Source organism: Condylostylus longicornis, unplaced genomic scaffold (assembly GCF_029603195.1).
Source record: "Condylostylus longicornis isolate FDR11 unplaced genomic scaffold, ASM2960319v2 ptg000106l, whole genome shotgun sequence".
NCBI lineage: Eukaryota > Metazoa > Arthropoda > Insecta > Diptera > Dolichopodidae > Condylostylus > Condylostylus longicornis.
This window is the reverse complement of record NW_026578074.1, coordinates 627,994-652,940: the sequence shown is the minus strand read 5'-3', so window position 1 is coordinate 652,940 and position 24,947 is coordinate 627,994. Positions and strand designations below refer to the sequence as shown.

Genomic DNA, 24,947 nt, shown 5'->3' with positions numbered 1-24,947 from the left:
TTAAGTGACAAAATCTAATCAATTTGTTTTTAAAGTTGACAAGTTGTGAAAATGTGAGAAAAAAAATCTAATTGGAAAAATTAAAATGCTAATTTGAAAATGACTAATAAAAGTGAGTGATAAAGGGAGATACACACAATTAGGCTAAAATTATGAATTATATATTTCGTATTTTCTACGAAATATATTTACTATTCAATTGAAAAATTACAACCAATTTACAATTATAAATGTAAAATGTACAAAATTTATTGAAATTAATATAAAAAAAAATTCATTTATTTTATTTTTGTTTTTTAAAATTAAATCAAAAATTATTTTTAATAATAATAATAATTAAAAAATATTTATAATTAATTTATATTAATTGAGATTTTTTAATGCAATATATGGTCGGTTTTAAGGAAGAGGCACGAAACTATTATTTTTTTTTATGTTACGAGAAAAACCCATTTAAAAATATACACAATAATGTCAATTTGCAGAGACGTGTAAAATTTACAACGTTATTTTTCTAAAAATACTAATGTTAGAGTTACGAGGGTGTTTTTTTTTTATAAATTAAATATAGTTTAGAAATTGCTTAATTTTTCTGTATACATTCTTGCAGTTTCGTGACTCTTCCATAATACCGACGATATTTATATATATACATAAGCAAATTTACATGTGCAAATTTATTTGTTTAAAATTAAATGAATTTTATAAACGATCCTGAAACAAATTCTATTATTCATTCTGTTATAGATCTTATTAATCATATTTTGTTAAACATAAATAAAATAAAATAATTATTAATAAAATTAAAAATAATACTTAATATTTTACAGATTAAATTAAATAAAATATTTTCAACTAAATAATTCTTGTGAATCTTACAATTTCCCAATAGTGAGGATAACATAAATTTTTAAAAAACATTTAAGCATATATACGTAAATATTGTGGTATTAATCAAAATTCTTCAAAATTAAATAATAAATAAATATAGTACGGCATTGTACAGTTCAATATACCATGATATTGCGTTTCACAATATTTTGTTAATAAAAATAAGCAGAATATTGCATATATTTTTTTCTAATAAAAACTAAATTCATATTATTCTTATGTAAATTGTGAGGATTCCGGTATTATTGTCCATGAACAATTTAAAAAATTTAAAAAACCAACTTAAAATAAAGAATTTTATTAATTAGCTATAAAAATTGTTTAACATTCAAAACAAAGGGTAATGAAAAATCAATAAATAAATTCATTTAATGGAAAAGCGCTCCCAATTCCAATTCATTCCATTCAATTTTTAAAAGTATATAAAAGCAAAATTATTTCAATAATATTATTTAATAAACTATATTCAATAATATTTTTTAATTATACAAGGTGTTTCCCACAAGTTAACAAATAAGTAAAAAGCAAAAAATTGTATGGGGGGGGGGGGGGGGCTGATGCAAATAATCTCGTTTTCGAGCTACAGCCTGTTTAAAAAAAAGGTATCAGATTTTTTCTTTCATTTATACAAATAAATGTTTCCGACTAATTTCGGAATCATCTAATATAAAGCTGCCTTTAACCCCACCCTGCCCCCGCCCCCCGCTATATCTTATGGAAAACACTCTGTATAGTGTATGTAATTTTTTTTATGGGTTTTTGAATATTTAATTTAGTTAAATTTGATAATCATAAAAATCAACAATTTCTTTATTTTCATTATTTTTTTTTTTGAATGATTTTTGACAACTGACAATAATAATAAGTAAAGTAATGTTGCATAATGATAATGTTGTAATAAATTTTCGTTCAAACATGCAAATAACAAAAGTTTCAAGAATTTTATTAAGAAAAAATTCACATACAACAAAGTAATTGAAATAAATAACCCAATTATAGGGGAAAAAATTATTTAGTTCGTATAAATTTGTTTTATAATCAATGAATTATTAAAACAAAATAAGATTATCAATTAATTTGTGATCAACAAATCAATTATTTAATTAAACTATATAAAATTCAATTTTTATTAACAGAACCATAAATAATTCCAAGAACCTCATACGAGTATATCTATACACTTATTAACTGACCAAAGAATATCCCAAAATTAAAAAAATAATGTTCCAAAAATATATAATTGCAAAATTAAAGCGAGACTTTTAAAAAAACATAAAAAGCATAAAGTGGAAACAAAATGAATTTTACGTTTGATTTATTAATTGAATTGTTATATCAAAAATTATAATTTACAAAATAATAAAGAAGAAATCTTTGAATACTAAACACAAGACTTAATTATATTTAAAACGAATTCATTTCATCGGAAAGAAAGGAATAAATAAAACAATAAAACATAATAAATACGAGAACCAATAATAATGGTGGAATTTGCATTGGAAAATGTAAGTTTATAAAAAAAAAAAGTAAAAAACTGCATGGATAACTTATTATTTTTTACATATAAGTTAGTAATTTACATACCAACATACTTACATATGTATATAAATATAAATAACATAATATCACGCAATATTTTTGATTTTACCATAGGATTACATTATAGTAATAATAGGGGCTTTTTATATGTGAATGTATTGAAATTTTTGCATATACAATTATGAAAGATAACGGGTGGTTTTTATACAGTTTTTTTTTTTTTTTTATTCAAAGACAAAAAAATTAAAATTTACGTGAGACTTGCTCATTTTGACAGGAATATCAACAATTACATCTTCTTTATTGTATAGTGATTTAAAAAGATTTGAATTAAATCGCAAAATTTCGGATTCCAATGAATTAAGAAAGCATTTTAATTTCGGATTAAAATGTTTTCTTAAATAAAATTTATGTTAAATATAAATAATTTTTTAGACTAAATTGACGTAGATCAAAACTGGATCGATTTACCGTTGGCAGCTTTATCAAAAAGATTTTGTGAAATATCAAAAGCAAAAATACCAAAAACTTAATTGCAAAAAAATAAAAAAATCACCCTATCTATCATCCTATATAAAAAAAATAATATTGCATTATTACGAGTAATAACGATTACTATAAAATTAGAGAAGATTATTTTTAATCATGCAAGATTTGTATTACGAATTACAATTTTATTTTATGATACTAAAATTTTCCGGTTGCATTTTGTACTTGTATTGTATCTTGTACATACATACAATTAAAATCATATGCCTTTGACGATTTGCACTTGCAAAAAAATCTGTTTTTTTTCTGTGAGTAAATCTGGCACTTTGAAAACATCTGCATACGATTTTGTATTTGGATTTGCGCCTGTTTTATGCAAAAAATTTATTTATACAAAAACTTTCGCCCATTTTCAAAAATTTTCGTAAAACTATCTAGTGAATCAGTTTAGTTTTCGAATTAATGTTGAAATTATTTTTTCCCCAAAATGAGAAAAAATTTAATTTTTTTAATCTCAGTAATTTAAAAATAAACAATTTCTTTATTTAAATGAATTTTTAATCTCATTGTAATGAACAGCAACAGTAATCTTAACCTTTTATACAAAAAATTAGTTTCATAAAAAAATCTTTCATTTTATTTTTTAGAATACTCAAAGTCAACAACAATTACAAGCACATAACCATCATCAAGATTCGACACAACCAAATTTAACGGGAGCAATACCTAGAACTCCAGCACGTTTACCTGAAGATGTTACAGCATTAGCTGAAAGGGAAAATAATAAAGATCGCGAGCTAAAAGATTCGAAAAATGCTGTAACGAAAACTTATCATACAATAAAAGATCTCATTTCTTCTAGATTTAAAAAAGATGCAAATGAAAATATTGATGGACTTAATAATGTTATAGTTCAAAACAGTCAACAAAGTTCAGCTGAACAAGATGAATTGCGTTCACCTTATTCTGCACTTCCACCTCATATGCGTCAACATCATCATGGATTAAATACAACTCAATCAGCAAATTTATGGAATTCCGCGAAAACTAATTTACCCCAACAAACAGCGAACCAACAAAATGTCAACCAACAACAAGCTCAACAACAATTTACATCTCATGATATAGGATTACGTGGTGTTCAGCAGAGAGCTACATCTCAACCTCAATTAAATGTAGGATTTGATCGGAGAAATTCACAAGGTTTAGAGAATGTTGAAAGACGAGGATCTTTAGCGAATATTGATATAACTGATAGTGACGATGGTGGCTTTGTAACTCACCACAAAAGATCACAAAATCAACCGAACCAAAATACATTATATTTATCGCAGCAGCAACAACAGCATCAACAACAGCATCAACACCAAACTCAAATTTCACAACAAATGCAACAACAATGTAACCAACAAAATCCTCCAAATGAAACACCTAGAAACTCTCCACACCACTTTAGAAATACTCCAAATGCATTTAGTACGCCAAGTACTTATACACAATTTCATATGCATCAACAACAGCAACAGCAGCAAATTCAACAACAACCCCAAAATTATCAACAATATCAATCGCCTTATATTCATACTCCATCTCCACAACAAATTCAAAACCATAACGCTCAAGTTCAACAACAACTTTTAAATATGCAATCAATGCAAATAAGGCAAGATTTACTTAGGGTATCATTTCATAAAGCTCAGCAACAGCAATTACAACAAAATCAGCAAAATGGTGTTCAACATCACCAAGAATTAAATCAAAATTTACAAGACTTACAACAAATTAATTCAAATGAAACAAATAATATGCAAGCATCTGGAAGTCAACCACAAGGACCACCTAAACTTATGCCAAAGCCAGACGGAAAATCAAAATTACCTAGCTCTGCAGCAAGTTCTGATTATGATAAAAGTGGTAATCATAGTTCTAATGTTGATTCTGGCCGTGGAAGTGCTGCATACTCAAGTGGTCGAAAAGCTGTTGACACAAGTCCGGAAAACTCTGATTCGGTAGTTCGACCTTCAAAAGAAAATGATTCAGAATGGGTGGATATTGTTGATGCAGAATTACGTAATATTTTAGAGCCGGGAATGCAAAATTTGAATATACGACCGGAAAGCACAGTATCAGGCAGTGTTTCCTCTATTACGCCACCTCTACCACCTGTTTCTCCGGATGGAGTACCTAATAGTAGAACTAAAAGTAAACCGGTAAGTAATATTTTCTATATATTACCAATAAATTTTAGCATGATTAAATTTTAATGAGAATTTATTATTTTAGTCCACTGATTCTAATAAATTAGAATATGGAATGGACAGTTATAATAGACCAGGAAGAAGCGCTGCTGCTATTGGACCATGTCGAGCTGGTTGGCCCAGTTCCTCTATCCATAAGCAAAATATTTCAAGAATTGGAAAGAAACAAGAGCAATCATTACTCAAAAGACACTGTAAATAAATTTTTAAATTATTTTTTAATGATTTTCTTGAAAACATTTTTTCTATTATAACGCAGTATTCGGATTAGATAATGATCAAACATCAACAACAACAAGATCATTGGATTTAGAATCACTCCTTGGTGGACCGTGGTGTGCCGGACAATCAGTTAGTGACTCAGAAACTGATACGCAAGGTTTAAGACATATTAGAAGTCAGTTAGAAGGTTTAGAACATATGTATTCAGAAGTCTTAAAAATGTTGGGATCAAGAAATGCCCCAGCTGCTAGTCGTATAAATGAAACACCATTAAGATCAGCCAGACGAAGACATGGCAGTTTAAGTTCATTACCTTCAAGTTCGGTTAGTAGTAGGCCAATAAGAGATCGTCGACGAAATGAAGATCGCCGAAAAGTACGTGATATCAAAGGTATAAATAAACGTTTTCAACGTTTAGAATCACATGTGGTAACATTAGCAAGAAGTGTTGCGCATTTGTCATCTGAAATGAGATCAGAGCATTTAGAATTGGAACGAATGAGAGACGATATTACTACATTAAGGTACAGCACATTTTTTTTTAAATTAACACACTTTAAAATTTTCTTTCCTTAATATTTTTAATTTACAGAAATCAAGCCCATCGTTCGCAAATAATATTTGGAACACAAAATACCGAACCAGAACCACCTAATTTAACAAATCCAAAACGTGTTAAAAAATTAACAAAATTTTTTGGTGAAGATCCACCTCTAATGAGACTATTCCTTAAAAGACTGGGCTATGAGGTACAATTACATTCGGTTTATAACAAAATTGTTACAATATTTAATTGGAAAATTTTTACATTTGCTCTTTTTTTTATTTTTAGAAATATGCAGAATTATTTGAATCAGAACGTGTTGGTATGATTGAATTACCATATTTGGGTGAAGAACGTCTTCAAAAACTTGGAGTACCATTAGGGCCACGATTAAGAATTTTACAAGAGGCTCAAATTTCATTATGCAAAGACACAACTTTATGTATAGTTTAATGTTAGAAATTCATTTAATAAATTTGTAAATATTATTTATATACATTATGTACGTATGTTATCTGATAATATATATATATATATAGTATTATAAAAGTTCAATACACACCATTAAATCTAAAATACATACACACATTAAATAATATATATATTACATTAAAAATATTATAAATGTAAGAGGAAAAACAAAAATTTTTTGTTAAATTAAAATGTGCTTTCTGCCGTTTTAAATAAAAAATAGCCGGACGTGCAATTTGATATTCTGTTAGAATACTTAACATTTAAATTTATACTTATATAAAACTTATTTACATACATACAAATAATAAAGATTATTTTAATTTAGTGTTACTGCAATCAATACGGAACAAAAATTAAAGAAATATTCTAAAATTCAATAATTTTAAATTTCCCGTAGAAAAATTTTACTTTTTTGATTAGTATTTAAAAAAAAATTGACCCCTTTTATTTTATTCTTCTTATTTAATTTATCCTAAACTCTCAAAATTTCATTAAATCATTTTAAATTCGAAATCTAAGTATTAAATTTTAAAGAGTTACATCTGTAAATACATAAACTTGGTTTCAATGAATTATAATTATATTATGCATTAGGATCATTTAGATTGTCTCCAATATGTATGCAATATTTTCAAACTGTAGTGACTTACTTGTAATTGCATATCATTTCATAAAATATGGCTTTTTCCCATATTAACTACTATACTTGATTTTGTTTTTTATTACTTCTTGTGTTTACTGCTTGAATATCAAAAAATTGTTATTTGAAAAATAATAATTACTTTGTGTAGTAAAATTTTTGTGCTAAGAACAATTGATTTGAACCGTGATTGCAAAGACATGTTCAATAAATGTTAGGTATCTTCCATCCATTAGTTAAAACACTTTTTAATTATGAAGCGAATTCAAAATTTGTTTCTGTATTCTTTATTCAAATGATGTAATATAAAATATTAAAAATATGTGTATGTGAAATCATTAAAATGTTTGATATATAAATTTTAATATATATATGTATATTTAATATGCCTTAATACATTTACAATATATATTATAACGCATGCACTTTTGTTTCAAAAATATAGACTCAAAACCTGAATAAACATTATTTAATTAGCAAAGAAATGCACTGCCAGTAAGGCAATTCCTAAAAAATGAAAAATAAACTCGATTCTTTTTTCAAATCTTAAAAATATTATATATGTAAGTGATGTGTCAAATAAAATTAGTATTTTAATTATTATTAGTTTTGAAAATTATATTAAATACAAAAAAAAACAGTTGAGCATAAAGAATTTTTAATTATAATATGAATTTTTTTTATTTTACAAAATATTTGTAATATATTACCAAAATAAAATAATGTAAATAAAGAAATTTCTATAAAATCTCTGATTAAAATAAGAGAAAACATTTAAGCAGATAATTAGAATTTTTAATACATAGTTATAAAATTGGATCCAGAATTTATGTTACCATATTTTTAATCTCAATCATTCAGAGCAGCGTTACACCAAATACGTAAGTACATACCACCGTCTTGTATCAAAACCCCCCTAGGATGCATATAAATATTATTAAGCTGGTGTGATTTAAATTTTATTAAATTTTGTTAATGTTTTTAGAATTAGTTAAAATGTGAAGATAATTTTTCATTGGAATTTTTTACATTTGTATAGTGACCAATTTTAATCAAAAAAATAAAACTTTGTAGAAGCAGAAGAAAATGAAAAAACAAAGTTTACTTGAAAATTAGATTTAATACAGTTTTGAAATAAAATTTTGCAGGCAAATTGTAAAACTCACCATAAGTACATGTATTAATCTCCTAGTTCTCCAAAATTCAATATCAGTTAAATACTACTTTATATCCGTGATCCATATTGTAGAATAAACAATTACTTCAATATAACAAGATCCAAATTGCAAAAAAATGAATTTTAACTACACAATAAGACATCAAACAGCCTAGTGAAAAAATAGAGACTACTTTTTTACCACAATATGTCAAAACAATTTTGTTGAATTTATTCAATTAAAAAATGTGTCCAGGCCAAATAAATTTGTTTAGCACTTTCCTGCCAAATTTAACACTTTAATAGCTAACCAATGTGTTTTTGAAATAATTGGTTTTGTTTTTAAAGTTTTGCTAGGGTAATAATATTGCAGGAAAGCTGAAAAAAAAGTTTTTTCAAGGCATTTTGAATGTCACGATTTATCATAGACTTCATAGACAGATCATAGACTCCACAGCAAAAACTTAACAGAAATAAAAGAGAGAATTAAGAGAGAGAATTAATTAATTGAAAATAAAAAATTATAAGGAGTAGGTGCACTGTCTATATTTACACAAAAAAATATTAAAATATTTGACTTATTTAAATAAAAACGTTATAATAACCTTCTTAATTATTATTTAAAAAAAAAAAAAACTAGAAAAATTATTTTAAATAATTGATAACTTATTTTTATTTTGAAGAATATGTACAAATTTTTTTAATAATCACATTTTCGCACCTAATATTTTTATGATTGTTTAAAAATAAAAAAAAAAATTAATCAGTAAATTATTAATACTGGGTGCAAATGAACTTAGATGTTTAACACGCTCTTTAGATTTTTTTAACAAACAATTTTTTGTGTAATTTCGAGATCGGCAACAAGAAATTGAAAATTTTAATTAGAATACTTTATATTCTTTGTTAGAATACTTTATATTACGTTTTTTGAATCTGTAGCATAATACATTTATCATTTGACATTCTCGAGTACTGAAAATCTAAAATTAAGTTATGTATATTTAAATTAAAATAAAAAAAAATTATTTTTATTAATTAATTCAAATTTTCTTATTAGTCTTCAAAACTTTATTCAAAGTAATGAAATCAAGGCAAAACTAACGAAATATTTGACAAAAAAATTCGGATCTAAAATTTGGCATACATAAACATTTCAGTGTTATTAACATTGTGAATACAAAGTTAAATCTTTATGCACTATGTTAAAACTTTTTTAACATTTCGAAATATTAAATGACACATCCTATGCGTGTGTTTGAAACTTAAGTAAGAATTCTTTTGTTGATATTATGAAGAGTAAAATAATTAATATATAATTATATTCTTTATTATAATAAATAAAAAGATGTTTGTATAATAAATTTAAAAATTCATTTCTAGACGCAACTCATTTTGTTGGTTTTCAATTTTTTAAAGTATATTCAACACAACAATATTCAAGAGGGGAAAAAACACCGTCAAATAACCATAGAAACTGTCACAAATTGATTTCTGTTTCATAATGTATCAGAAGTGAATTAATGAATTCAACTGAGAATATTTCAGAAAGATAAAATATATGCTTCTGAAATAGTGATCGAAGTTGTGAAAACAGTTTAATAATTAACATAACGTCAATGATAAATTAAATTTTATGCATTAGCTTAGAAATTTTACATACTAAATTTTTCAACTTTATTTATTTGATAAAATTATATTATGTCAATAATTATATTTACCGTCAATAATGCCCAATAATGCTATTTAAATTTTCAAAGTAATTTTGAACGGATATATAATTAAACATAAAAACTGTATTCTGTGCTAACAAACAAAATCTTTATACAAAATTATAAAAAAATTTTTCAGAAAAAAATTCTCATTTAAATAACTAACAATATTAAATTTAATTCAAATGATACTATAAACACAGAAATCAACTTATTAAAATTGAGTTCAGTGATCATACTTGGCCCCATATACACAATATAAATAATATAAAATCGCATTACATTTTATATTGAAATTTTTAACATTATCTTTAATTGAAAAATTACCTTTTATTATTATTATTATTATATTTATTATCTTTTTTTATTTATATTATTATTATAATTTTTTTTAAATTATATTTATATTTTTATACGTCCAAATATGTTAATAAATATTATATGTATGTATTATATATATAAAATAAAATTGAAATTGAATAAAATCTACTTCCCTTTCATAAATTTAAAGAAAATTTTAATAAACATCTTAATTCTGAATTTACTTTATTTATTTGCATATATATACATTCGTACATAAACTATTGTAACTAGAAATTATGAATGAAACCGTGGATATTTGGAAGACTATACAATATTTAAAACATTTAAAAGACATATGTACATACATATCTTTACTTACATACAAATAAAGTACAATTTAGAGTTCATAAAGGTCATAAATTTACTAGATATACATATGTATACAAATGCGGGTATGCAAGACATAATTCACATTCATACAAAATGTTTACTAAAAAGATGAATATTTAATAAATTAGGAAAATGCGTCGCATTCAATCATCTATTATAATTGAATTATGTAGGAATATATATGTGTATATTAAATAATATATATTTCTAAACACGTTTATATAAAATATATAGTAAAAAAAAATTCAAAAAAAAATTAAAACTGAAATATTTTTCGCAAAATCGATTTTACATAAGATTATAAGTCGATTTCAATTGTAAGGTGCAAAGTAATTGTAGTAAAATTTTAATATTTATTAATAATATATTAATATATATTAATAAACTTATTATTAATATATATGATGCATTTAACTATAAACAAAAAAGCGTATAATAGAAAAAAGAATAAATATTTTTTTAGGATTATCGAAAATATTATGTACAACATCTGCTATAACAATTTTAAATTACTTTTATTAATCAAAACATAGTCGTACAATAGTACATTTCTCATTATTGAGTGCATAAATGAAAATTTTTTGATATTTAAATATATATATACAAAAATATTTTTAATTCATATAAATTTTCACAAAATTCAATATAAATTTTCAATCAGAAAACAGAAATGGGTTTGTGCCTGAGATAATTGTTAAATAGAGAAAATGTCAAAAAAAAAGAAATAGAAATGAGTGAAAAATTGAATTGAGTCAGGATGTCTCTTTCAAAATTTTGCACTGCACCCTAATTAGTGCATACATGAAAAAGGAATAAAAAAAACCGAATTGAATGACAATAATGACCGCAAAAACTTAGATTTAGTAATAGCAGAGAAAAGTAAGTAATAGTTGCATATTGATAAATACATATATGTATATATAAGTATATTTAATAAAGTAAATGTAACCAAAAATTATAACTTAAACAATTTACATATGTACATAAGTTATATACAATAATTGTACACAACATAAATACAATAAAAAATACATTATAAACAATAAAATTCGTCAGAAAACAGAAATCAATAAAAAGTAAAACGAAATTTTTAATATTATTAACAAGAAATTATAATGATATAATAGACAAATATAATTATGTATGCTCCTTTGTAGACGTAAGTAAATTTGAAATTTTCTATATAAAGCAATACGATTATTTAAAATGAATTTTGTATAGGTATATACATATACATTAGCACATATTTTAGCAAAGACAGAAACGATAAGAAAATTTAAAAATAATAAGTAAATTTGAAGAAGAACAATTAATCAATTATGATAATAATTTAATAAAGATTAAAGCATCTTATTTCATTTTTTTAATGAAATGTGGTATATAATTTAACTAATATAAATTTGGAGAGTATTGAAAAAAAAAATGAATTGTTAAAAATCGGCTATTTTATTTTTCCTATAGTTTATGCATTAAATATTTTGAATTTATTGTATAGTACTCATAATTCTATACTCGTAAAACCATAAAAACGGTTTATGATGATGTAGGAGCATTGTAAAACATTGGATGCATAAATTTACTCAAATATCAATAAATCTAAAATTTACAAAGTAAATTGAATTCTTTATAAATCTATTATAATAATAATCATAAATATTATACATACTTTTATATAGTATTATGAACTCAACTGATTATCAATTAAAAATGCTTATTTTGAATCTGACTAACAATGATTTTTTAATACGTTTTCTTATGTGTATTGAATGGGTATATGTATATGTGCAAAAATTTGAAAATTAGACATAAAAATAATGTATATATAGGGTATCTCATTTAAATTATAAAAGTAAAGCTTACAAATGAATGTCACGGTGAACGGGGTGGGTGGGTGAAGATTTACTCATTTTTGAGATGATAGCCTGTTGAAAAAAGGTACCGGACTTTCCCTGTATATATGTAAATGAAAATGAGAATATCTGCAACCTCCCTCCACCCCCAATGAATTTTTTTGCTGTTTTCTTTTACAAATCAAAATTTTTTTAGAGTAAGTCATATAAAAAACTTATGAATAATCTAGAAAATAGAATACCCACCCTGTAATAATAAGATTAAATATATTTATGAATCTATGTACATAAAGCTACTTTCTATACATTTTATAGCTATACATTTATACATAATTCTTGTTGTAAATATAAATTTATGGATATGTACATATTTCTTTTTCCACTTAATCTCGTTTTTTTTATTTTTATTTTCTTCACGAGGATAATATTTTTCACTTGATTTCTACACCTTCAGTGACGAATTCTAGCATTTCATCTCATTAGTTTGATTTTAAACGTCTTATTGAGTACTTGTCAGTTTTGAAAAAAAAAATAAAATTCAATATCAAGAAATTGAAATAAATATAAAAAATTAAAAGAAGAAAAAAAAAAATAATTTTTAGATCTCTAAAATTTTCTATTCTACGGAGTATAATACAAAGCCGAAAAGAAATTATGTTTAATTTTAGATGCATTGTTTTCTTTGCTATAATTGCATATGCAAAATGTGAGGAAGTTGAATTTCGGTCATGCTCGGGAACAGGTAATGTGAACAAAATTTATATTAATATTTAAATTTATATAAATTTTTTTTTTTTTTAATAATTAACCCATATGAGATGAAAAATATATTTGCGCTTCTAACACTCGCTTAAGTAGATATGTATGTATGTGAACAATTTAATAAGATTAAGTGTACATAAATTTTATGTTGCAAAATCAGAGAGAATATACGAGTTTGATGTGCAAAATTCATTCTAAAATTTACACAGAAATGTATATAAGAATCTATATATATGTTTATATGTAGTTCGAAATGACTTAAGGGACAAAATTTAAATCGGATTTACTTTTTTTTTTAATTTAAAATTCAATTAATTTTTAGTGACGTAGGCAGACATACAATTTTCAGTTTTGCAACTGTTTGATTGCCTGTTTTCCATATGTTTAAATATGGTATGCGCGCACACAATATATACGATTATATGATCGATTAAATATGTGCGCAATGATTTTACAATTAAGTCGTGTCTACCTGAGCCCAAAGTTTACATGTAAATATGAATCTCATATAAACACAAATTTTTTTTTGTTATTTGTCATAAGATTGTGATAGATTGTGATTATTCGTTTATTATAAGTATGTAATACAGATTAATTATCGGTATTGATCGATAGTACTTCTACTCGTATGTATCTCACAATTGTTTTTTAATAATTTTAAAAAAATCGAACTGGATCATTTAAATTTGAAAAGTATTTTTTAACTTTTTGTGTATTAATTTAAAATCAAACACATTTTGAATACGGACATTCGTGTGTCGTATAAACCATCCGAGCTTTCCGAACTGAAACTTCTATCACTAAGTAATTTTATTTACCTTTGTGTTTTTTATTTTACAAAAGATAATTAAATATATTTTGTTTTAGCTTTATGTTATTTTACTTTATATTTTGACCTAAAGATAACCCTTATACAATTTGAGTAGGGTAGTTGACCCTAAGGCATTATCAAAAAAAAAACACAAGTACTAAATGTATTTTAAAATATTTATTGAATCGTTTGTAAATTAATTTATAAGTTTAATGACATGCAAACAAAATGCTGAATATAAGAAATCGTAATTATACTGATATGGAATATTATTTTCGTCATTTGTAATTCAATTTTTAAAAATTTAAACCAATGTATTTAAAACTTAAATTATGCGATCAAAATCATAACAGGCAGTCAAGAAAATGATTAGTTTATTTTTAACTCATCCGTAGAAGTGTAAATGTACATATGTGCAAGCGGCAAATTTACCTTAATGCATAAATTTCATCAAAAGCAAATTGAGATATAGTCCTAGTCATGAATTTGTAATCAACAATACAATTGAAAATTAAAAACAGCAAGAAATTTCTAAATAAATATATGTATGTATATCAAGGTTCAGATTAATGAATATCTTTATTTCTTGATTAAATTTGGTGAACTGTCCTGCCAAAATAACCTTTTTATTGCAATAATCAAAAAAACTACCTGATTTTTTCTTTGTTAATATTTTCAGTACGTTTATAAGTTTTGAGAAAAAATTTCAACCTAAATATCCTTAAAATTAATATACCTATGTATGTACATATATGGAAGGCTACAGGTACAAAAAAAACCCGAAATGAAACCAATTACCTGAATTTAAAATCTTTTTACCTGCAGTCACTAAATTGCAATTTATTTAAAAAATTTACCAATTTATTTCTTACCTATTACAATTTTTTCTTTCTTTTTTTCCAATAGAAAAATTACCATACTTTTATTATAGTTTACAGTGCATCCTTACTGCATCCTTTAAAATTTTCAAAATTTAGTATTATTGTAGACTTTATTATAAAATTTAGTATTATTGTAAATTATATGTAAAAATTTTACTTTTTAACCTGAAACACAATTATTAAAAATATTTTTCTATATTTTAAAAATTTCAGAAGAAACATGTACAGTTAGCAATGTCAAAATAAATCCTTGTCCAGAAGCTGCTTCAAATAAACCATGTGTAATTAAAAGAGGAAAAACTGCTGACATTGAATTTGATTTTATTCCAAGTTTGTTTAATTTTTATTATTACTTTATACTCATATAATATTTTGGAATTCTTTTCATATTATTTATAAAATTCAAATAAAAAGAGAATGACGCTGATTCTCTTGTGGGTCAAGTATATTGGGCTACTGAAGCTGATTTACCATTAACAGGAATGGATACAGATGCTTGCAAACATACAGCATGTCCAGTAGTAAAAGGAACTAAGCAAACTTATAAATATTCATTGCAAATTGCAAAAAAATTTCCAATCGTGAGTATAAATTTATAAATAAATAAGTAGGTAACTTATACAGAAATGTATTAATTTATTTTTTTTTTTTTGTGTTTAAGAATACTTATGACATTAAATGGCGCCTTACAAGTGGAAATAAAGTGGATTGTTGTTTCATTACTGCAATTGAACTTAAAAGATAAAATTTAATTTGTAGCGTAATAAAACTGAATTTTTTTTTCAAATTAAAATTGAAAATTATTGCTTTTGCTCAAATAAAGATTACATAAACAAATTTAATATAGTTGAAAAAACCAAAAAAATTTTATTAATATAAAAAATATAACTTAAAAAACATGTATTAGTTTTTGAGTGAAAAATTCCCAAATCACCGATCAAACGAATATAAATCTAAGTTACAGTATAAAATATAAATAAAATATTTTTGCTCTTCCTTAGATTCTCTTTTAAAATTTAATTATATTTCATAAAGTATTAATCAGTATGCATACACCTTCTTTTTCTTTACGAATTTCTTTAATTCTGTGTCACTACCTGATACTGTGTATCTACTGTACCATAGGTACCTGCATGTGTACATTCATACATGAAATTTCAATCTCTTTTGCTTTCATACATTCGAAGGCAAGATGCAAACGAAAACTAACGGAATGGAACGAGTCGAATTACTTATTAATAGATATACTTTGGCTTTGCATATTCTGGAAAATTATTGTAAGCAATGGAGTATTTAATAACAGCAACTATTTCTATAGTTGTCAAAATCTAAACATCAAAACTAATAATAGCTTTTCTAAATATCAAAATTAAATCAAAATTAGCGCGCGGCAGTATACATTAGTTGTTATAAGATTTAAACCAAGGATTTAAAATTATGTTTAACACTCAGAAACCACATATTCTCTAAATGTTCTATATGGATGAAGGCAACATAAGAATATGTATGTAATTTGATCGACATAATTCACTCAATTATTTAACTCACCACAGAAATACAAAATATGTATTTATTTTTCTTACTCATTTATGTAATTCCCTTTCATTTATGTAATAAATACAAAAATTTTTATCGCGAAAAATTTGTTATGGCGGACAAGTATTCAAGTCTACAACTAATAATTTATACTCGGTTGTTTTTTTTTGATTGAAAATATTTATTGTACTATATGTATATCATATGCATTATCTTTTATTATATAATATTATATTTATCTTTTGCAGTAAACTACTTATGTATCGTTAATTAATCAACAATAATGTATCGAGTATCAAATCGATTCTTTGTTTTGTGTTCTAACACGTAATTGGCATGAATGTCAAAATAGTGGCTCTCTTTTGTTAGCAAATACACACATATCCAATTCCAAAAACAAAATACTTTTTTTCCTCAATTCCTCACATCATTTCTCGCGAGTTTGTGAAATCGTTCAATTCATTATTCAAATCGTTTCAATTTTAAAAGTTGAACAGTACCCTCACGCGAAGGTGTATTTTATTTAGAAAAAGAAAAATAAATAAAATTTTTACTAATAATATGAATTTAAATTAAAAATAAAATATTTATAGTATTAATAAAAAGTTGTAGGTTAAATGATATAATAAATTTAATTTGTAGGTAAGTTGATTTGAAATATAGTGTTATGAAAAACCTACACAATCACTTCAAAATGGCTACGGTGTATAAAAAAAAAATTTTAATACTTAAAAATCAGTAAATATATGGTTTTTTTTTTTAAAAACTTGTAAATAAAGCAAGATTCAAGTAAAATTTTTAAGAAGTAGTAAAATAATATGTTTAAAATTTCTAAAAATTTTTATTTTGATATAAATTGTGCAAAATACAAAAGGTTTGTATGAGTGTGTTTTAGTGCAGAAGTCACGTACACCACTATCATAAAATTTCTGCTTAAAATTTGAGCTGGAATTAATATAATTAAGTATGTTTTTTGAAATGTTTATATGAAATAAAATTAAACTAATTGTAAACAATTAATTGTTTATACATATAATTTTTCAGTAGCTATTGAATTCAGAAAGCATTTTTAAAAATAGCTAATAAATTTCGCAATAATTACTTGGTTTGTACATATGTATTATATTTTCATGTATGTAAATTGTTAATCTTCAATTTATAAAACCTAACAACTTATGTGCAAGTAAATAGTGTACCTAGGCAGGTACATATGCTGTGTATAACATGTACCTATGTTTATTAAAAATGTGATCCGTTTTTTTTTGTACACAAGGAGTGACCGCATTCAGTTAATTAATTATATATATAGCAATTTAAAAAAATATTTTGTATTTAAAATAAGAGTAATAATGCATTGATAATATTTTAGGCACATCAGCAATCAAATCTGGCGTGTCCGAGAGAGGCTATCAAAATATTTGTAAAACTTAATTAAAAGCAAAATAAATATCAACTTGCATTTGTAAAATTTCGAAATGACCGGAATTCCGAAAATAATGGTCTTTAGACCAACTTATGACGAGTTCAAAAATTTCGCAAAATATGTTGAATATATGGAAAGCCAAGGAGCACAAAAAGCTGGTTTGGCAAAAGTAATACCACCACCTGAATGGATCCCTAGAAAACGAGGTTATGAGGACCTAGATGCATTAAATGTAACAATACCTGCTCCAATATGTCAGGTTGCAACTGGAAAGCAAGGTCTTTATCAGCAAATAAATATACAGAAAAAGCCTTTGACCGTTAAGCAATTTAGTGAGCTAGCAAATACGGAAAGATATCAGACTCCCAAACATTTTGACTATGATGATTTAGAGAGAAAATATTGGAAAAATATCACATATGTAGCACCGATATATGGTGCTGATATTAGCGGAAGTATAACCGACCCAGATCAAAATGTAAATCATAATATTAAAATCTCTAATAGGTTAATATTTTAATATTGTAAATTTTTTAGATTTGGAATATTAATAAATTGGGGACTATTTTGGATTATGTAAATGAAGATTATGGCATTAAAATTGATGGAGTTAATACAGCTTATTTGTATTTTGGAATGTGGAAAACAACTTTTGCATGGCACACTGAAGACATGGATTTATATTCTATAAATTATTTACATTTTGGCGCACCGAAAACATGGTATGCGGTTCCACCTGAACATGGTCGAAAATTAGAAAAAATAGCAAATGAATACTTTCCTGCTAGTTATCAAAATTGTCATGCTTATTTAAGGCACAAAATGACTTTAATAAATCCACAAATTTTAAAACAGCATGGTATTACTGTCAATAAGGTATTTTCAGAACAGATCAAATAATTTTTCATACTATGTAAAATCTTAAAATTTTATTATAGATCACACAAGAGAGTGGAGAAATAATGATAACGTTTCCATTTGGATATCACTCTGGTTTTAATCACGGATTTAATTGTGCAGAATCTACTAATTTTGCAATGGAACGGTGGATTGAATATGGCAAAAGGGCGTCCCAATGCACATGCAGGTAAAAACAAAAAAAAAGACGAAAGGCATATTGTATTTTGCTTAAAACGAATTCACTACTTTTCTAGCAATGACATGGTAAAAATATCAATGGACACATTTGTAAAACGCTTTCAACCAGATAAATATGAAGCTTGGCTAGAGGGCAGGGATGTAGGATTTCATCCAGAAGATCAAAGTCATCAAATACCATCAAATCCACCATCTGATTTCGATGTTCTGTGTAATAAAAATAATGATGAAATTGCGCCAAATTTAATATCGAGAATGAAAAAGCAATGCATGCCGATGAAGAAGAAAACGTTTAAAGAGCGTAATCCAGATCTGGACTTGAATGAAATACAATCGAATCCTCATATACCAGATGATATAAAAGCTGTTCTACATGAAAGTGTTGTAACATTGGAAGAAGATGAGGAAGAAGAATTATGCGTACAAGAAAATTTAAAGACAACTAAAGAAATTCTTGATTACATTGATGACTCTGAGCAAGATGACGAAGATGATGTAAAACAAAGAAAGAGGCGTAAAACTGATTCGGAATATGACGACGACTGGTTTTCAGCAAATGCAAAAAAATACAGAATAAAAAATACACCTAAAACTTCAAAAAAACTAACGAAAAAAAGAGAATCTAAAAAAGCAAAATCTGAGAAAGAAAAGGAAGAAGTTAAAGTAGTGCGGAGACGCGGTCGAAAGAAAAAATCAGAAATTGATGGTTTGTATATTGTTGAAGACAAAATAGTACAAATCTATCTTATTTTTTCAAAAACATATTTTTTAGAAAAGGAATCAACTAAAGATCAAACTACGAATGCTGAAACTTTGAAAAAACTAAATGCACACTTAACAAAACAACTGCATAGTCCAACGCTTGATTTATTTAATAATGAGAAAAAATTTGAAGGGAAAATTCCTATCAAAAAGACTGCGTCACCAACTTTAGACGAAATTAATGATAAACAGAAGGATTGTAATGTTAAAACTGAATTAAATACTACTAAAAATACTTCAAATAGTAAAGTTACAAGAAGTGGTGCTAAATCAGAACAGAATGGCAAAAAAATTGCCGACAAAGTTGCTTCAATAACTTTTTCAGCATCATCTCCAATAGTACCTTGTAATTCTATATTAAATACAATTCAACAAAATGGGAATTCTCCAACAAATGGTACAAGTCCCTTACAAGGTAAATTGGTTATAATATAGTAATTTATCTATATGATTTCAACATTTTCATTCTTTTTGTATGCAACATTTTTATTTTTTTGTCTCTTTTATTTAAATATTTTATTAATAAATTTAAAACAATTTATTTCAATTTTTTTATATAATATAATTTATAAAAATTTGGAAATTCTTGATTTGAGAAAAAATTATGTTTTAAAAATATTCGTTAGGTCGATAAAATATATAAATTTTATTTGTTAAAAAAGTGTCACGCGGATCAAGTTTTTTATGTAAAATTTTCACTTAAATTTTTAAAGCAAGAAAAGATCTAAAAGTAATTTATAAAAAACAGTACATATTTACTAAATGATTAGTGCTAATATTATGCTGCAACTATTAAATTTTTAAATAATTTTAAAATATCCAGGCGTATGTAATTTCTGTTAACTTAAATTTCAGCTTTTATATTTTTAATATCAAATATAAAGCAAATTACTGAACCGCCAAATAAAATAGAAATATAAACTTCTGGCAAATTTATAAATATTAACTGCATAATACAGACACAATTTTATAAACGTATTATGTTTAATCGATAATACAAACCTCATTAAAATTGTGGAATTGTTTAAATTTATAATTTTCAAACAATTAAAGGGACTAAAAATCAACACTACAAAAAGGGATAAAAACTAATTTGAAGATTATTTTAAATTTAGGAACTTCTCTATTTGATTTTGAAAATATTTATTGTAGTTTAATAATATTGCTTTTTTACCTTTAATTTTTTTATATATTTTTCTTATTTTTTTTATAAATTTACTTTATGTAAACTTCTTATATTTTAAATTATCAATTGAAAACAAAAATTTCTAATTAATTCCAGTTGTTAGCCCCTTAAGATGATTGATCTAAAAATAGTGTAAAGCAACAAAATATGTATAAAATGCCGGATAAAATAAGGGAGATATAAATATATAAAAACAAAAGCTAGATACTCACGATAATAAGTCCTTTTATTTATTTATTTTTCAAAATGTATCCTTGTGAAGTAAAGAATTTAAATTAAAATTCAATTTTAGATTTATCGAAAAGGTATGTCCAACAAAGAAACAACTAAATAAAGACTAAATCTAATTTTTTTTTATTATATTTTTTTTATTCAATAATAGAATTTTTAGCATGATTTAATAATATCACAAATATTGTATATGAAAATTTTATCAATTTTTATTTTTTCTCTTCTGTTGTTTTTTTTTCTTTTAATTTTTATAAATTAAGTTTCTTTGTGAAACTCGAAGAAATGAAGTCTAAGTAACAGAAATTTGCGAAATATTTATTATCCTTTTCAACATTTTAATTTAACAACGATTTATTTAATTTTGTTAATTAATAACATATTATACATTTTTTAATATACTTGTAATATCTTTTTGATTTTTCAAATTTATAATGAAAATGTTCTTCTTTCTTTATACACCCTTTTTAATTTTTACAAACTTTTTAGTAAAATATGGTTTTCATGATACACAAGAAATATTTTTACCGCTTTTATTTCATTATACATAGCATATTAACCATAAAAATAAAATAATTTAAAAAAATATTAGAAAATATATATAATTAACATAATTTTGATTTTAGATCCGCCCGCCCAATCAATTTTGACACCTCCTTATACACCAAAATCCAAGCAAGCAGAAAATGAAAACACCATGACTTCTAAGTTACCAGTAAAAGTTTTATTTAACGACAATTGTACAATAAATATGGAACTTAATGAAAATGTAGATGATAAAAGTAGGTCAAATTGCACTGACGAAATTCCATCACAACAGCCTAAATTAATAGATCAATTACGAGCAATGCGTAAACCCAATTTCTATAATTTGTCAACATTATCACCACCATTAGAAGAAAAAACTATAGAAAATAAACTTGATAAAACTTATAAACCATCGTGTGAAAACTCTAATCAATATATAATATCAAATTGTGATAAGGTTTCTGATGTTGATTCTTTAAATTCGAAATCATATAATAATAATGAAGAACAAAGTAAATCTGATTGTTTTCTCAAACAATCTAGGTTTGTAGAAGAAATTCCATGTAAACTTTTAACGCATGAAATAGAAAAAAAATATGATGAAAAAAATTATATTTCCGAAAATTATAAGCAAAAAACTAAAAACCTCACTCCCCCACTTCAATACACTGAAATAAGCTTTATGAACGAAAATCTAAGGAATTTATTAATGCAAGAAAAGATAGACTTAAATAGTTTAGCATCAAAAAATATTACATCACTTCAACCAATTGTAGGAAGCCAACATTTAGAAGAAATGGAAACTAGTCAAAATGTTATAAATATAAGAAACGATAAAGAAAAGACAAGTGAAATTAAGAATAAAAATTCAGATGCAACTTATTCTACAATTTTTGCATAAAATCTTTCATCAATGGAACCTGTTGAGATCTCGTTTTTAAGTCAAAACTATTCAACAAACTAATATTTGCGTCTGAACTTTCAATATATACATATATTTCAGTATTATTTATTCAATCCGCTTCTAATTAAACTATAGTTTCAGTTTTTTGAAAATTATTTATTTTTTTTTCAATAAGTATGCATACATATTCGATTTCTATTAATTTGAACATTTGTTATTTTCAAGTAAATTTTAATATTTTTACTATGCAAAAAAATAATGTTGAAAATACATATTAGAAATTATCACAATATCTAAATTTGAAACACGTATTTGGAATACCAAACCTATATTGTGAAACTACAAAATTAATACAAAAAAAATGTTTGGTATTTCTTAAATTTCATTAACTAACTTTATTCATCTTTTATATGATAATAGAATACAAAATGTTATTTCAAATGAAAACTATGGCCATTAAAACTATTTCTGAAAAAGAAGCTAATCTCAATCCTTAACAAATTAATTATGTAAAGTTTAATTATATTTTTTTTGTATAAATTAAATAAAAATTTATATTAATGCGTAAGTATTCTCTTTCTATACGTAGGAACTAAATTTATGACGCATTATATAATATTAAGACTAAATTTTTTAACACTTATGCTTGCGAAAGATTTAAAAAAAATGTATTGATAATCTTAATAGCTTAAAATCAAATTTATTCAAAAAGACTTGATTTTAAATTGAAAACATTTTTAAATTATTAACGGAATCAATAAAAATGGAGATGTCAAATGCGAAAAAATAAATAATTGTTTTATTCATTATATAATTTGAATATATGCTACACGTATATTAACAAATATACTGTTTAAAATTGTTAATAGTAAAAGGTAAATATTTGTATGTACTTCATAAATGAATGTTTTCATAAATTGTATGTTAGTGTAAATTAAAACAATCTAGTTTATTTAATAGTTTTAATAATATAATGGATTTTTTTAATATTAGAGAAAAAAAAAATATTTTATTTAAATTAAGTAAAAAAAAATTTAAAATTGGAAAGCTTGTACATACTATAATTTAGATTAAGTATTAATTTTAAGCTTATGTTTCTGATTATCTTTTATTAAATTTGACTTCCTTCGATAATATAACATTCAGTTTAAGTATTGAATTGATATTGCGTTCTATTTCCCTAATCTATAAAATTAAGATATAAACACTAACTTATTCTCAGTACATTCAGTTTCCAAATTTTAATCGGATCCAATTTCTATGTGGTTTAAATTGAAAAACAAAAAAAAAACTTTGTACGCAATTAAATAAATTTACGAAAATATTTAATATACTTTAATGTACAAATTTGTATTATGTAAAATTGTGTCTGTGTAAAGCAAAGGTTTATGAAAGAAATAGTTTACCACTTTCTTAACAAAAATTTAAGTAATTATATACTTAAAGGTCAATTCTTAATTTTGAAGAATTCAGTATATTAAATGCATCAATTTTTTTTTTTTTTTTCAAAAATATCTATCTAATATAAAATGCATTACATTTTAAAATTCATAATTTTAATTAAATATCTCATAATAATATTTTCACTACTTTAAAAAATATAATTTATATTTAACAAAATTTAATGTTTTTATTACTGTAGCTATTGTCCTCTATGAGGAAAATATTCGTAAAAAAAAAAACAAAAATGAAGTATAGAAATAGCTTTCCAGTCAAAATATTCGTGAATTATCAAAAATATTATATATATTATTTAAAAGTAAAAATCTAATTTTAATAAATTAATATTTAAGTAGTGGATGCACGAATTAATTTTTTAGTTAAACCTATAAATAAAAAATGTTTTTAAAATAATTATTGATAACAAAAAAAAATATTTATAAATCTATTGTAATTCAAATTTAAAATTATTAGTATATAAAAAAAATCTAAATGCTCTGTCGTTCAGATATCATATTAGAATTATAACAAAAACTTTACATTACAATGAAAAATAAAATTTGTTTTATTTTATTAACCTAAAATCGTGACATTTACATGAATGGTTCGGTTACTGGTTGATGAAAGAGCATTCCAAATATGTACCAAGTCACGTCTAGTTCGGGGATTTTATTTTTTAAATTTTTTATTTGTACTTATTTATACATATTATGTATTAAATTATTTTCAAAATAAAATCAAAATTCAAAGTTAACAGAAATTTCAAATTTAATGATGTTAAAGAGCTATAATACTTTACATACATACATTCATTATTTTTAAAGTAGCTTAGAAACCTTAGAAAACTTAGAAAATTAGCTTTAGGTTTCTAAATGAATTTTTCATAAAACGAACGGATATGTATTGAAATTCAAAAATTA

General features: G+C 24.1%; 3 protein-coding genes across 6 annotated transcripts in view; all 3 read left to right on the top strand.

Annotated features, from left to right (window-relative positions):
- Positions 1-6,850, top strand: part of LOC129614197 (putative uncharacterized protein DDB_G0271606) — a 44,717-nt gene extending 37,867 nt beyond the window's left edge. For 2 of the 3 annotated variants that reach the window (XM_055528640.1, XM_055528639.1), the window contains exons 4-8: positions 3,567-5,129; positions 5,203-5,371; positions 5,437-5,923; positions 5,992-6,148; positions 6,232-6,850. In XM_055528640.1, the coding sequence (XP_055384615.1) occupies positions 3,567-5,129; positions 5,203-5,371; positions 5,437-5,923; positions 5,992-6,148; positions 6,232-6,396 (2,541 nt within the window). In that variant the 3' untranslated portion in view covers positions 6,397-6,850. Of the gene's footprint in view, positions 1-2,328; positions 2,397-3,566; positions 5,130-5,202; positions 5,372-5,436; positions 5,924-5,991; positions 6,149-6,231 lie in introns of those variants that run through there. The other variant, XM_055528641.1, reaches the window with a different exon arrangement.
- Positions 6,851-12,970: 6,120 nt separating this feature from the next.
- On the top strand, positions 12,971-15,800 carry LOC129614213 (MD-2-related lipid-recognition protein-like). Its single transcript, XM_055528661.1, has 4 exons — positions 12,971-13,210; positions 15,136-15,252; positions 15,337-15,503; positions 15,584-15,800. The coding sequence occupies exons 1-4, from the start codon at positions 13,123-13,125 to the stop codon at positions 15,665-15,667; spliced, it is 456 nt and encodes a 151-aa protein (XP_055384636.1). The 5' UTR covers positions 12,971-13,122; the 3' UTR covers positions 15,668-15,800.
- Positions 15,801-16,899: 1,099 nt separating this feature from the next.
- On the top strand, positions 16,900-22,994 carry LOC129614176 (probable lysine-specific demethylase 4B). 2 transcript variants are annotated; one of them, XR_008697363.1, is made up of 8 exons: positions 16,900-17,100; positions 17,828-18,359; positions 18,419-18,757; positions 18,820-18,968; positions 19,036-19,685; positions 19,752-20,156; positions 21,024-21,232; positions 21,782-21,915. XR_008697363.1 is itself a non-coding variant. In XM_055528596.1 (7 exons), the coding sequence occupies exons 2-7, from the start codon at positions 17,934-17,936 to the stop codon at positions 22,582-22,584; spliced, it is 2,772 nt and encodes a 923-aa protein (XP_055384571.1). In that variant the 5' UTR covers positions 16,900-17,100; positions 17,828-17,933; the 3' UTR covers positions 22,585-22,994. The 2 variants fall into 2 exon arrangements, 1 of the variants encoding a protein (XP_055384571.1); XM_055528596.1 differs by lacking the exon at positions 21,024-21,232 and having other exon boundaries at positions 21,782-22,994.
- The last annotated feature ends 1,953 nt before the right edge of the window (positions 22,995-24,947 follow it).